Source organism: Calypte anna, chromosome 2, assembly GCF_003957555.1.
Source record: "Calypte anna isolate BGI_N300 chromosome 2, bCalAnn1_v1.p, whole genome shotgun sequence".
In the NCBI taxonomy this organism is placed as follows: Eukaryota; Metazoa; Chordata; class Aves; order Apodiformes; family Trochilidae; genus Calypte; species Calypte anna.
In genome coordinates, this window is record NC_044245.1 from 90,071,394 (window position 1) to 90,084,474 (window position 13,081).

Here is a 13,081-nt window from a genome sequence, read left to right on the forward strand (position 1 = left end):
TTGCAATTGTAGTACTGTTGAGGAAGGGTGGAGAACGAGATCTTTGCCATGCATTAATATATAAAATGTGAGTAATTTGCTTCTTTTGCTGTTGGTGAAAACTAACATTCTGTCCTGTATTTGGCTGGAAGAAATGAAGTCTCTTTCATATGCATGAGGAGATTCCAAAGCATTCAGCAGCCCACTGCTAAACATATACACTGGGTGCATGGGTCTCTTGGACAGTCTGCTGAAATGCTAAAATGAATAAAAATTGGTGTAGCTACCTCCAGATGTTCCAGAAGGTTTACATGAGCTGGAGAGCCAAGAAGGTACAGATGCTTCTACTGAGAGAGCAGGTGATTTTGGCATCAGAGCAATGTTGTGGGGGCTTTTAGAGGGAGCTTGTTGTGTCTCTGAACTATATTCAGAAAATAGGCCACAGGTCTCTTCAGCACGCAGACATGTCAAGCCTTCTGGGTTGCAATTTAAATTATGCCTGAAAGGTCCTTTCATTTCTTGTTCCCATGCATGGGTTTTATAGCGAAACATCTACCAAATTATAGACCTTGTTATTAATTTTCATCAGGAAAAAGGCGACTTGGGCCTGCATAGCTAATTATTTCTGCTCAGCAACAGTAAATGTACAGTGTCACTGAATAAGAAATAGCAGGGTAGTGTGATGACTGGCATCTTTAGCACAGCCATAAAGAAAAACATGAGACAAAACCACAGAAATGTGATTTTTGTGCCCTGAAGCCTGGAGAGTAGAGGACTCATGTGGAAATCTGTCTGCAAACTGTGCAAAAGAGTGGCTTAGAACATTCTGAAAAACAACATGGACCCTCCCTGAAAGAGTGTGAGCTTCTGGTGAGCAGGGAAATGACAAAGGAGGCCAGGTCTGGCCTTTATCAGTATTCATCACCAAGATGGGGCTTGACAGATCCAGGCAGTCTTACTCCATGAGCAACTGTTCGTGAGCTGCCCGGATCATCCGTATTTCTTTTTAATTTTTTATTGGCATTTTGGATATAAAACACTATTTTCACACCTGAAAAGAATTATGTCCAGTACATCTGAAGACAGACATACCATAAATCCCGTGCTGCAGCCTACAACAGCAGATCAGAAGACCAACAGACTTAACAAAGAAGGAAAGAAAGCCCATCAAGACACCTCCTCCAGCAGCAAGGGCGGAGACAGAAATTTGAAAAATTGAAGCAGAAGCAGCTGTCAATGAAGCCCCAGTGACAATTTTAGCAGGATGCTGCTCAGTATATGGGAGATGATTACACAAGAAATAGTCAGTGGTGATGATGGGGCCGCTGCCTGACCGCATGCCATTGAGCAAACAAGTCCAGAGAGGGCCTCCCTCTACACAATGGGCATCTGAGTCTTCTGGTGGGATAGTTTAATGCTTGAAAACCACACATGCATTTGAGACAAAGAATTACCTGTACAGGAGTGTAGACTCTGAGTAAGGACTTGAGACTGTGAGTGCAACAGAGCTGGGAGGAAGAGCTGGAGGAGACCAATAGTCATGAGATGATTACTGCAATCAAGGATATTGCCTAGATACCCACCAGTGATTCATTCTTATTTTTCCAAGTCATCGTTTTATTGTGTTTCTCCACCCCATCACCCTATAAATTCTATCTGGATTTTTTGACTGCCAATACAATTTATTTTCCCACTTTTCTGGTTATGGGTTTGGCGCAGTGTCCTTTTTTCTGTAACAAGCTTCAGAAACTGAATGTGTCCCTTTTCTGCCAGCAGGCATGTGGCACAAGGGTTGCAACACCACCTGTCTTGGAAAATATTTTGAAAGTGCAAAGTTAAAAATCATTACTGTAGTCAAGAGGTCTCCAAGTGGAGAAAAAAACTGTAAAAATTTGGTATACTCAAAAAGATCATTAATAAAATTGAACTTTGGTTTGTCTATCTTCCCTCCAAAGGGGAGCAAGGGTGGCAAGAAAAGACTCTCTTATCCAGAAGAACTGATCTTAAAACACTAGAAGAAATTATTAACTTAGGTACCTGTTGTGCTCCACTAAAAGGTCTTTGATAAACCAGTATCATTGTTTATTCTATGATTGCTGATGAAAGCTGTTTGATTATAGCTGTAAAAATATCTATAAAATCTTAAATAAAAACCACATGTTATGGCAGAGGCCTTTAGAAATAAAAAACATTTTACACATACTTTGAAGACAGCCTGATTCCAGTGTTTTCTCACAAGCTGAAGGGAGAACTACTACATTGTTCCAAGATTTGGGAGTTACAGATACATTTTTTAACACTAATTTGGGTTCTTGAATTTCATATTTCTACCTATTTTTCCCTGGTTTTCCATTAACATTGCAGCTAGGGGTCATATTTTTCACAGATATTGTGGTGATTCAGGTTATTCTTGTTTGTATTATGAAAAGCATCTCGGAGAGGTTGCACAGCACAAGCTGGTGTCAGGAGAAGGAAAGTGGCTTTTGAAAGCTGAAAAATATCTTTTGAGTGTCAATAAAGCTCCCACACTCACAAGCCAATATGCAAAGCACAGCAACGAGAGCATAATTGCTTGGTCCTCCTTGGAAGGGATCACAAACGTGACTATTCAGTTAAAACCCCATGGTGCCTAATCACCAACACGGTGAATTTGGTCAAACAAAACCCCACACTTTTCTTCGCATGCCATGGTCACTGAATGAGCATCAGAGGCCAAACTCAGTCCCCAGGAAATAAGTCCAGCAAGGCCTAAGGAAAATTCATCCTCTTATTCTGGGTCAGACATGCCCATAAATGAAGCCTGGTGAATACATTCATCTTAAGATGCACTTAGTCATCTAGTTAATGATCCTCATGAGGTATGATCCTGGACAAAATAATTCTCATATATTCAAAAGGAATGTGACTCTTATATGCCCTGCAGTAAGCAGACCATTAGCATACTGAGTAGTATTAGTCTCTTGTAACCTACCTGAAACGACAGATCAGTGTTCTCTCCATGTGTTCCTAGCAGTAGCGCTACTGCCTGAAGATCCTTAATAATCATAACTTTTTATATACACCCAGAAAAACAGAGATTAAAGATAGGAAAGCCTTGTTAAAAATTAGGAATTCACTATATCTATATTCATAGTACTCCCTCTGCTCCCTATGCATTGAGAATGGAAATGGTTTCAAATACTTCCTCACAGCCAAACATCTGATTTTGGTACTAGACTAACTAATCAGACACCTCTGTGTTACTTTATTTGAAGTACAAAATTAAAATTTTATGGAGTATTAAGAGGAAGGAAAGCAGGACACCACCTTCCATTCTATAGACTTGGACTATTTATGATATTGGATTCCAAGATAAAATGTCTTTTTTTTTTTCTTTAATAATGTACATTTATTTGCTGGAGGCTACTACTCAGTTTACATTTACGTGTAAATGTAAACTTAGAGTTGTCATCAAAACACAGTTTTTATACCATTAATATTATCCTACCCAAAAAAAGCTATATATGTGTAGTTTTAATCACACAGGAATTTCTGAGGACCTCAGCATGTAAAAGGCATCATTACATCATGTGTTTGAAATGCAGATAGATCTAGGATGGACCTCTGTGCTCCAGTTGGGTCAGTAGATCACAGCAGTATTAATTTTTCATCCTGATTAACAGATCCAATTCTCAGTAATAGTGTGGTCCTTTTATGCTGCTCTGCCAATATAAAGTCATTCTAAATGTGGTAAGAATACATACAAGGAATAAATTCTGCAGTCGAGGCTCCAAGACAAGCTCTTGGAGGACAGAGCTGAGGAGGTAGGATGAATGGCAATATCCCAGATTAATCTTAGATCAGATACCAGGCACACTCCTGTTGTCTCCCTTAAAGTATGGGCCAAGTGAAATAAACCTGTGCTGTCACTCCAGAGGAAAAAGAGCTGAGCTGGCCTGCTGGAGCTCCCTGGTGATTTCAAGGATATAGGGATAGGAGGTACAGCTGCCCAAACAGAGACTGCCCATGGCTGCCAGGACTGCCAGCTTTGCTCTAGCAAGAAGCACTCACAAGTGTGATTGTTGAATAACCCACACCAAGACCACACATTTCTTCAAAGCTGCCACAAAGCACGAATATATGATCAAACTGAAGAAATCACAGCCAGAAAAGACAGTAATTTTTTTTTCACTCACTTCTAGTAGAAGTCCACCTTCTTGTACAGCAGTCTTGTTAGATACATTGTCTTCTTTTATTGTTTGGCCAACTTGCTTTTTAAAGTGCTTCTCTTGGATGGCTGTTGGAAAGAGTTATTATCAGTTTAGAAGTCATAATGAATAGGGCTGCTAGAATAAAATTCTTACTTAGGCACTTAACATGCATTGATTTAATTGGGAATTATTGTCATCCTGATCTGGATCCCAGTTACTGACAACTTTCTTTCACTGTGAGGGAGATAGATACATATTTGGCAGTCCAGATGTTTTTTATGTGAAATATCTATCACATTTTTTATTGGACATATTTTTTCCATTAGGGTACTCTACATAAAGCAACAACAAAAACCCACAGGAAAGAAACAAAAGAAAGTTAGCAAGTTGTTTTGTTTATAAAAATATGTATTATGAGAATATAAGGATATGTCTATATATCTCAGAAGACAAGGGGCTGGAATAAGTTTCTTATTTTCAGTACTGACCTCCTTAGCATCAGATTATTTTCATCCTCAATTTTCCCTATTCCTTTCTATCAGTCTGAGCCTGACTGAGATATTCAAGGGAATGTTCTTAAAGATTTTTAAACCAAGGTTAAAAATTTGCTTTTATCACATAATTTTCTTTCTGAAATTAATGAAAATCTCTCATCATAGATTAAAATTGCATGCATTCTTCTTAATGGGAGTCAAGATGTCCTCTTTCCACAGATATTATCATTTCTTGATCTGAAATACCTTTGAATACTCATACCTAAATCTTCATACTGGTATAACCTACAGATGAATTCCTGAAATACAGCCCCATTTTGGGGGATAATGAAAAAAATTCTGAGAAGACTGACATCACTTGATAGCTGGGGCTTCTGCATCATCTAGGGTGTGTGACAGGAACCTGTCTGTGTCATTTGGTCCTTAAAAATTACGGAGTCAGCTTCACTCTTACTGCCACATCCCAGAGATGAGGCATACAAATATCCCAGTAACAAACAAAGATCCAGTTTTCTGTTTGTTCTCCTCTCCATGGAGAGAATGAGAGAGGAGAGCATACCAGTGAGATTAGCTCTGGGACATTTGATACACGTTGTCCCTTCCTGCCAGAGCAGAGAGCTGGAGCAGCCACAGCCAGAGATGGTTAATAATGAAAAAAATAGGGCTGAGACAGACAGGGATTGTCCATAAAAAATCAGAATAAGAAGAGGAGATGGCCAGCGAGATTCTAATGCTCCTGAGCTCATTGCTAAAAGTCATAACAAAAGGATTTAAACTTTTAGTAAGATACTGAATTAAGGAAAAGGTCTGCATTATTAAATTGCATTAATAAGATTAATAATATATTCTACCCACAGAATGACCGTGGGTAGAATAAAAATGGAACAACTTCCTTTCCAAAGGGCTGTACAAGAGCAACAGCCTAGTGAGGGACTGCTGCAAGATGCATCAGCATTTTATAACAGATGATGGCAATACTGAACCACACCGACTGAATATTTGTGATAGTTTTTAGCTTACATTGTAAATATTTGCCTTCAGTGATAATGTCAGTCATTACCACAAATCAGTCATCTCAAATGTACTATTAGATGTAATAAATCTCTCCCCTGGGATGAGAAAACACATCAGGAAAATCCTAAACTGCCTGAACCAGATCCCTACACATGTGTTCCAGCCAAAATGATTTTGTGATTTCAGACTCGTTAGCTAGGCTGCTATAAGTGGGACATACAGATTCTTCAATCTGCATTTTCATGTTGGTTCACCTTTTGAACTAATTGGACAGTGTTGCTTCCCCACCACCACCACTGTCAGCCAAGCCTTCTGCTGTGCCCATCCAAAAGAACAGATGCAGGGACACCAGTGACAATACTTTTTAAAAGCCCAGCCCCTTTTCCAAATGGCCTCTTCCAGGGCTCCCCCTCTCAGAAAAGATGTTTTTGTAATTACTGACATGGTGGTTTGCAGCTTTTGTGCAGGTTAAAGGACAGACAGGGAGGGGTGAAGGGATATGAAGGTTGGGGTTTTTTTTGATACTTTCTTCTGGTGTTGTGAAAATTCCACCAGTTCTAACTTCATCATTAGTGGAAACTATTATTCTACCCAACTGAGCAGGCCAGAGCTCCCTGCCTGTTTGTTAGCCTTCAGGCTCACACAAACACAGCAGCAGAGGCACAAGGGATGTTTGTTCCCCAGCTCATCTGGCTACTATAAATTCCATCTCCAAATGGAAAGTATTTTAATGTTATTTTGCCAGCTAGAATTACCCGTATGTTCGGCCACACACATCCGTTTCATAACATACCCAACCCAGAGGCCTGGGCTGCAAGGAGACCCATTGCACCATCAGAGATGAATGACACACCAAGAAGCAAGAGCTCTTCAGAGGCAGGGGTGTGTTTCCCTTGCACCTGAGGCAGCAGAGCTGCTGCTCGCTCTTGTTCTGCCTCCTTGTGATGGAATTTTTAATCCACCCAGTGCGTGGATGATGCTGCAGTGACGGCTCAGAAGAGCTACTGCTGCTGGAGAGAGCCTGTCACCTGGAGTAGGCAGGGGAAGAAAGTCCTAAAAACCTCTTAGATCCCCAAAATGGATGATGAGGAGGAAAAGCCAAGACAGCTGTGGTCATGTTTAAACATTAAATAAAATGGTGGCCCTCTGGAGAAAAGGCACAGCCCATGATAATGAAAACAAATGAAAGGCTGAAGAATGCAGGAGTCTTTAGTATGGGGTGAGGAGCAAACTGAGGGAAGTTAAAAAATAACAAACATTGAAGAATGATTCAGTGACCTGAGGGGAAAACTTCTGGCTGTTGGAGTTGCCATATATCATGAATGGGGCAAGAAAAAAAACCTGCTATTGCAGGTAGTCTGATCAATGCTGCTGGCTGTGGGGGAAAAAAAAAAAAAAAAGAAAAAAAAAATTTTTAGACTTGAACTGTTTTGTATAGGAGAAGCAACTCCTTGGACTAGATTGTCCACAATCCAGCATAGAGAGCTCACCTACTAGGTCCAAAACTGACAAACTGAAGAGATGGGAAGAAGGACCTGCAGAGACCTTTTTCTGAATAGAGCTTATCTAGCCTGCATTTCCACAACACAAAATAAAACAGAAGATGGAGCTGTTCTGCCAAAGAAGATGAATGAGTGTATTGATACCATAGGGAGATAAATGTAAGCACTGGGTCTGAGAGTTTTGCAAGGTCATGCAATCTAGTGAGCATGGTGCTATCCCAGGCAACATTAAAAGCCCACGATTTTGGAAATGGTGGGTCCCATAAAAGGAGAACACTGTGGAAATATACAAGGCAGGGTGGGGAAAAGGGGTTAGGAAGAGGAAGAAGAGGGAGGAAAAATGACCAACGTGATTTCCTGAGGCAAAGGTCAAAGATCTGAAGACATTGTTCCAAATTCTGATCTAAAAGAGGTGAAAAAAGTGGAAAAAAAAAAACAAAACAAAAACCCCAAAATTAATGTAGACTTAGAGTTGATGGCTAATTAATCTGGGGGAAAAAAGTCATTATAAAGCTGGTTGAATGGATTATGGGACTGTCTCAGACAGTGCTGCTGAGCCCTTCACAGCTGTGCTGTCTCTCCCGAGAACACCATAAAAAGCTGAGATCTCTTTTGAACCTCCAGTTCCAAAATGAGCATCGCTCTCTGCATTTGCAAACTCCTTGGCTTGAAAAACAAATCTGGAATATTGTAAAGAAGAGAAAAGCTGCCTGACAGATTAAAGTCTATAGAAGAATCATTAAACCAGACATTTGCTTTACCCTAGAAATAACAGGACATGTATTCATTGCAGAATACTCTTCAGTTCAGAGGGGATGGAAACTTCAAGACTCTCATAAAACCGTACTTTTAAACCCTTAGGATTACATTCCCCAAAGTGTTTCTGTACCTCTTCCCACACAAACACAATCTTCTTTCTTCAGAAAGCAATCAGCAAAATTACTTGCTGAGCTAAGCTCTGAAATAAACTAATGCATGGTCAAACTGCACCCCAGCTGCCCCAGGGGTTTCCTGCTACCTAGGCTACCTGCATCAGCCAAGAGAGCAGGCAAGAAGTGAGCAGTGAAAGGATGCTGTTTCCCACCCAAACATCTTGCCTGGGTTCATTTGAGGTATAAGAAGGGGACAGTACTATCTTCTTCAGACTCAGTACGATGCAGGCATATCAGTTTCAAGACTTTCTACTGGCAGTACCAGTGAGACCACTTCTCTCCAGTGATGCCCAGGGGCTAAACTGTCTCTTAAAACATGCAGATGAAAATACCAGATCTAGCTTGCAGGGTCAGAGAGAGTGCTTGATGAATATGTCTTAATTTTTCTAACTGTGAGTTGAAAGGAAGTGAAAACAGGGTCTTTCTTCCTGGATCTCTGAGCTGCAGGAAGAATCAGCTATGCATGTTACCCTGAATGCTAAGAAAATAAAACAAAACAGCAAGGAAACACTTGGTAGGAGCAATTCTGCTTAAGTAACCTAAAGCCGTGAACTGAAATGGTCTGTTTCCTCTTGCTGTGCTACAGAGAACATCGGGTGACAATGAGGACAGTACTCGTTAGGTGCACACTAAAATTAAACAATATACAATGTAAAGGGGAGCTACAATTGTACATTGCCAAAAAATACAAAAGGGATGTTCGCATTCTGAAATGCCACAGCAGACAGGTTGCACAAATGATTTGGAAAAGAAATCAGCACCAAAAATGCACCCCCTGAATAAAAAAAAGATGTATGGTGCTCAGTCCTGCTGCGGAGGCTCCCAGAGCACCAGATGAAGTTATGCTTAGCAGCACTACAACCCTTGCCTTCCCAGCTTAGCGGTTTGCTCAGTCTGCTTCTTCTTAAGAGATGCTTTGAAATCTGACTGCCCTTTGAAGTTTCTCGAGTACAGCATGACATTTATTTAAGGTACAACCCGAACTGTTTGCTTTCCAGATCCCGTCCCCTCTCTCCCCTCCCAACCACTCTTCCCCTTTCCCCATCCAGCCTCGGCCACCTCTCCCCGCGCCCACAACGCGCGCTTGCGGGGCACCCAGGAGGTGCCACCACCTCACGGAGCTTTCGGGGCGACCTCGTAACACCCCCTCCTGAGACTTTCCTGAGGCGGGGAGGTGTGGGGGGGGGAGAAGTTCCCATTGCTGCTGCTGTTGCTGCAGCGGAGGAGGCAGATTGCTGACCAACCCCGGCCCCGCTGTCACGCAAACCTCTCCGGCTGTCAATCCGCCGGCGGCTCTGACAGGGTCCTGGCGCCCGTTCAAGCCCTTGCGTGCGAGCAGGCGAGCCGCGTTACCCTATGAAGTTATTTCATAATAACAACAGCTGTTAAATATTGATGACTCCTGGCAAGCGCTGAATGCTTTTCGGGGAGGTTAAGCCTTCGTGTAATGGAACCTAATTCCTCATTATATACTGTATCGGATATCTGGAAGTTGCCTAAAAATAAAATAAAGGAAAATTTAAAAAGAAACAAACAAACAAACCCCTAAAATCAAAAAATAATAAAAAAATAATAAAATAGTTTAAAAAATGTAATGGGGTTTAAAGTAAAGGAGCAGCAAACAGTTCTCCTTTAGTGCAGCGGGGAGAGGGGAGCAAACCCGCAGCGTGAAGGGTGAGGAGTGCCCCCCCCCCATGTCAAATCCCTTCACAAACAGTAAAAAATGATGCCAGAGGGATCATCAAAACGGGTGGTTTTGCTGTATTCCACCAGAAGATTCTGTGATTTTAGAAACAGCAAATGAGATAAACTTTCTAAAATGGCGATCCTGCTGCCGCTGCTCGCTCTCTATGTGAGAGTACACATGGAAAATATTTCTACAGAAAAACATAGAAAAGAGGGAGAAAGCTTACATTCCTAGAGTTTTTCTATGAACATCAGCCCCGAGAGATCTGGCTTGTTAGAAGATTTATTAGTGATCAGACAAGATATTAAGGATAAGATCTCAAAGAGGGTTTTCAGCAGGCGAGAGAGGGAGCAGGGCGAGCCTCTTGCCTTGGGCAAGTCCTGATGTACTCTCCTATGGTTCCCAGAAGAAATGCCCCGTCTTCCTCACGCAACCCTCTAAAACCCATCAGTTCTGTCCTTTCCCTTTTGACTTAATTGTTTAGTAAGGTTGTGTCAGGAAGGGAATCAGTCTGAGGCAGGAGTTCATCATCAACCGACCAAGTCTCGGGGATGGAGCTGGCCTGGTGCCTGGGCAGGCAGCAAATGGGGAGTCCAGCAAAAAGGGAGCATCAGAGTCAGGGTGTGAATGCAAAAAAGGAAACGTGAGCTGAGGACTTCTTGGGGAGGCAACCAGGACAGGGTATTTTTTCTTGCATGTGAGAAAGAGATCTGTGTGCCTTTGGGTAATACAGTTCAGATGAGGAAAGCTGAGAAGCTGAAAACAGTTACCTACTCTGTTCAGTTGTACTGTGGTGCAAGGACTTAGGTGAAGATTTGGGAAAGTATTTTACCTGTAAGCAACCCAGGCCTATTTATTGAGTTGGGATAAAGAATCATGGAAACTTGGGACACTGCAAGTTGGAAAGGACCTCTGAAGGTCATCTGGTCCCACCCTGACCAAAATTAAGCTGACTGCAGTTGGGCAGGTTGCTCAGGGCTTTCATTGAATACCCTCAATAATGAACTTTTCCCATTTTCTCCAGGGAAATGTTAAGTATTTCATTACAAACAGGATTAGTTCTGAAAGGTAAGAAAGAGCTCCTTATGATTTTAGGTGAACTAGCAAGGATAAGTTCTGGATGGACACTACCTGTTCCCACAGTTCTTGGTCTGTGAAATGGGTAGAATAATTTAAGAGATGCTGAGAATAGTTAAGTGGCTGTCATGAAAAGTGCATGTGTATGGAGAATGGCTTAATTAAATTATTAGTGATTCTTACAATGTTTTTTTGGTGTTTGATTTTATTGGTATCTCAAACAGCCAGATCACAAGAAACCACACTTCTACATCATTGTTTTTATGTATTACGGGACTGTAACATCTCTCATAATTTCTGAGGGATCACAGATGCAGAGAAAAGCTATGCCTCCATGAAAAACTGAATTGTGTACTATGTAAGCAATAGACTCAAAAGAACTTGCCTAGAAAGCACATTTCATCTTTGCAGCTTACGAGTTGCAACCTTTCTCTCTTCCTGTAACTCAACAGATGATCTCCCACACACACAACCCCAAGTTGCAGGCTGGCACAGAAAATATTGTAGAGATCTGTTTGCATCACTGTGAGTAAATATTTAGGTTATCAGTTGGCCTGATAGACTACATGAACTATAAGACTGCTGAACACATGCAGTCCTTCTAAATTATTCCAAAATGTAAGACTTGCTCCAAGTAATTGTCTTCTGTTTCACCTTCATAATTCCATTCAATCACCTACTACTTTAAATATGATGATTTGATGATGGGAACCTACTGATTTATAGGTTGAGTCCCAGGGCCTTAATTTCATCCCTGTATAATTCCATTCTAAGTTTAATTAAGTTGTAATACATTAGCGTGCCTGGCTGTGTATTTACTTGCACACTCTTAAATTAAATCCATAAATGATAAATAGAAATGGGTTATTCTGTCAAAATACAAGTTGAATCACAAGCCTGAGTCAGTCAGTAAAAAATCTGAAAACTACTAGGTCCTACTTTCAAATCAATACTCCCATCCCTCATAAAAATTGAGATGATCCCAAGGAGTTACTTGCTCTAAAGGGACATGAACTTGTAAATTGTATGTAGTCAGAATTGATATCTACAGCACAAGTTCAGTGTAGAAAAAATTAATTTCAGAGAATTATTCCTTATTTAGAAAAACATGCTTAACACTGCTTAGTTCCAGACTTGAGGACAGCAGGATGTAGAATCAGTGTAGTTCTATGTTTGCTTTACTCTAGTTTTCATTTTCCTCCATACTGCACTCCGAAACACTGCGTGTTAAGCCAATATAGAAGGACTCAAACTTGACCAATCTAATTCCCAGCCTTAAGTGTACTGCAGTGTGTTCTGACCATTGCTCAATGACAGCATTACAAGAATGGTTTAGAGTAGGTAAAAGAAAGAAATTTTGGAAATGAGAACATCAGACTAGATGGACCACTGGTGTGACACAGTAGTGCATTTCTTATGTTGTTATGTACTCACTGCAAAGCCATGACCTTGTCTGCAAAATTTGTTGCAGACAGAAAATAAACAGCTGAACAAAAGCATCTGTGACACGAAATAAAGTATATCACAGAGGCAACAATAAGAAAAATCAGAACCTTATGAGAAAGCCTATATGTGACTAAATTTAAGCATATGATGAAAGACCAGTTTGTGACTAATCATTGCATCCAAACAAACAAAAATTATTTCTTTTATGATAAAAATCTCCTAGAAATTCATGAGTCTGAAATATTTTTCAGAAGCATAAATAATGAGACCAAGTTCCATTTTACTGGAAAGACAGCCAAGAGAAAAGTGTAAGCAAGCAGCTACAGCCTACTGGCATCTTCTCCACTTTGGAAAAAGGAGACTGTAAGAATTCCATCTTACAGAAGAAATGCAATGAAGTCCTGATAGCACATTTATCTTGAGAATATCAGAACATTTTTAGTCTTTATTGGCTGCAGAAGATGTGCACCATTTTACCCTCTTTGATTTAGATGTACAGTTCAGAACATTTAGTAAATCTATCCCCGCAGGAGGAAATCAAATGAAGACCAAACGTGAAAATAAATGTAACTAAGAAAGTGTATAAAAAAGCATCTCTCCCCCTTCCTGATTAAATCAACCTGACAATGACTGACTTCTGTGAGATTTACATGATCTCTGCTAGCCTTTTTCGATTTGATAACCACTTTTCCAGGCCCATGTTTCAAATAGACTGCCTCCTGAGTTTCCTCTCTTCAGTTTCTGCCAACTTTATAACATT

The 13,081-nt window shown here is 40.7% G+C and overlaps 1 protein-coding gene across 1 annotated transcript in view; it reads right to left on the bottom strand.

The window, feature by feature from the left end:
• The window catches only part of AHRR (aryl-hydrocarbon receptor repressor), an 85,079-nt gene that overhangs the window by 23,763 nt on the left and 48,235 nt on the right, over positions 1-13,081 (bottom strand). Inside the window, exon 4 of the mRNA XM_030445653.1 lies at positions 4,155-4,255. Within this exon, the coding sequence (XP_030301513.1) occupies positions 4,155-4,255 (101 nt within the window). The remainder of the gene's footprint in view (positions 1-4,154; positions 4,256-13,081) is intronic.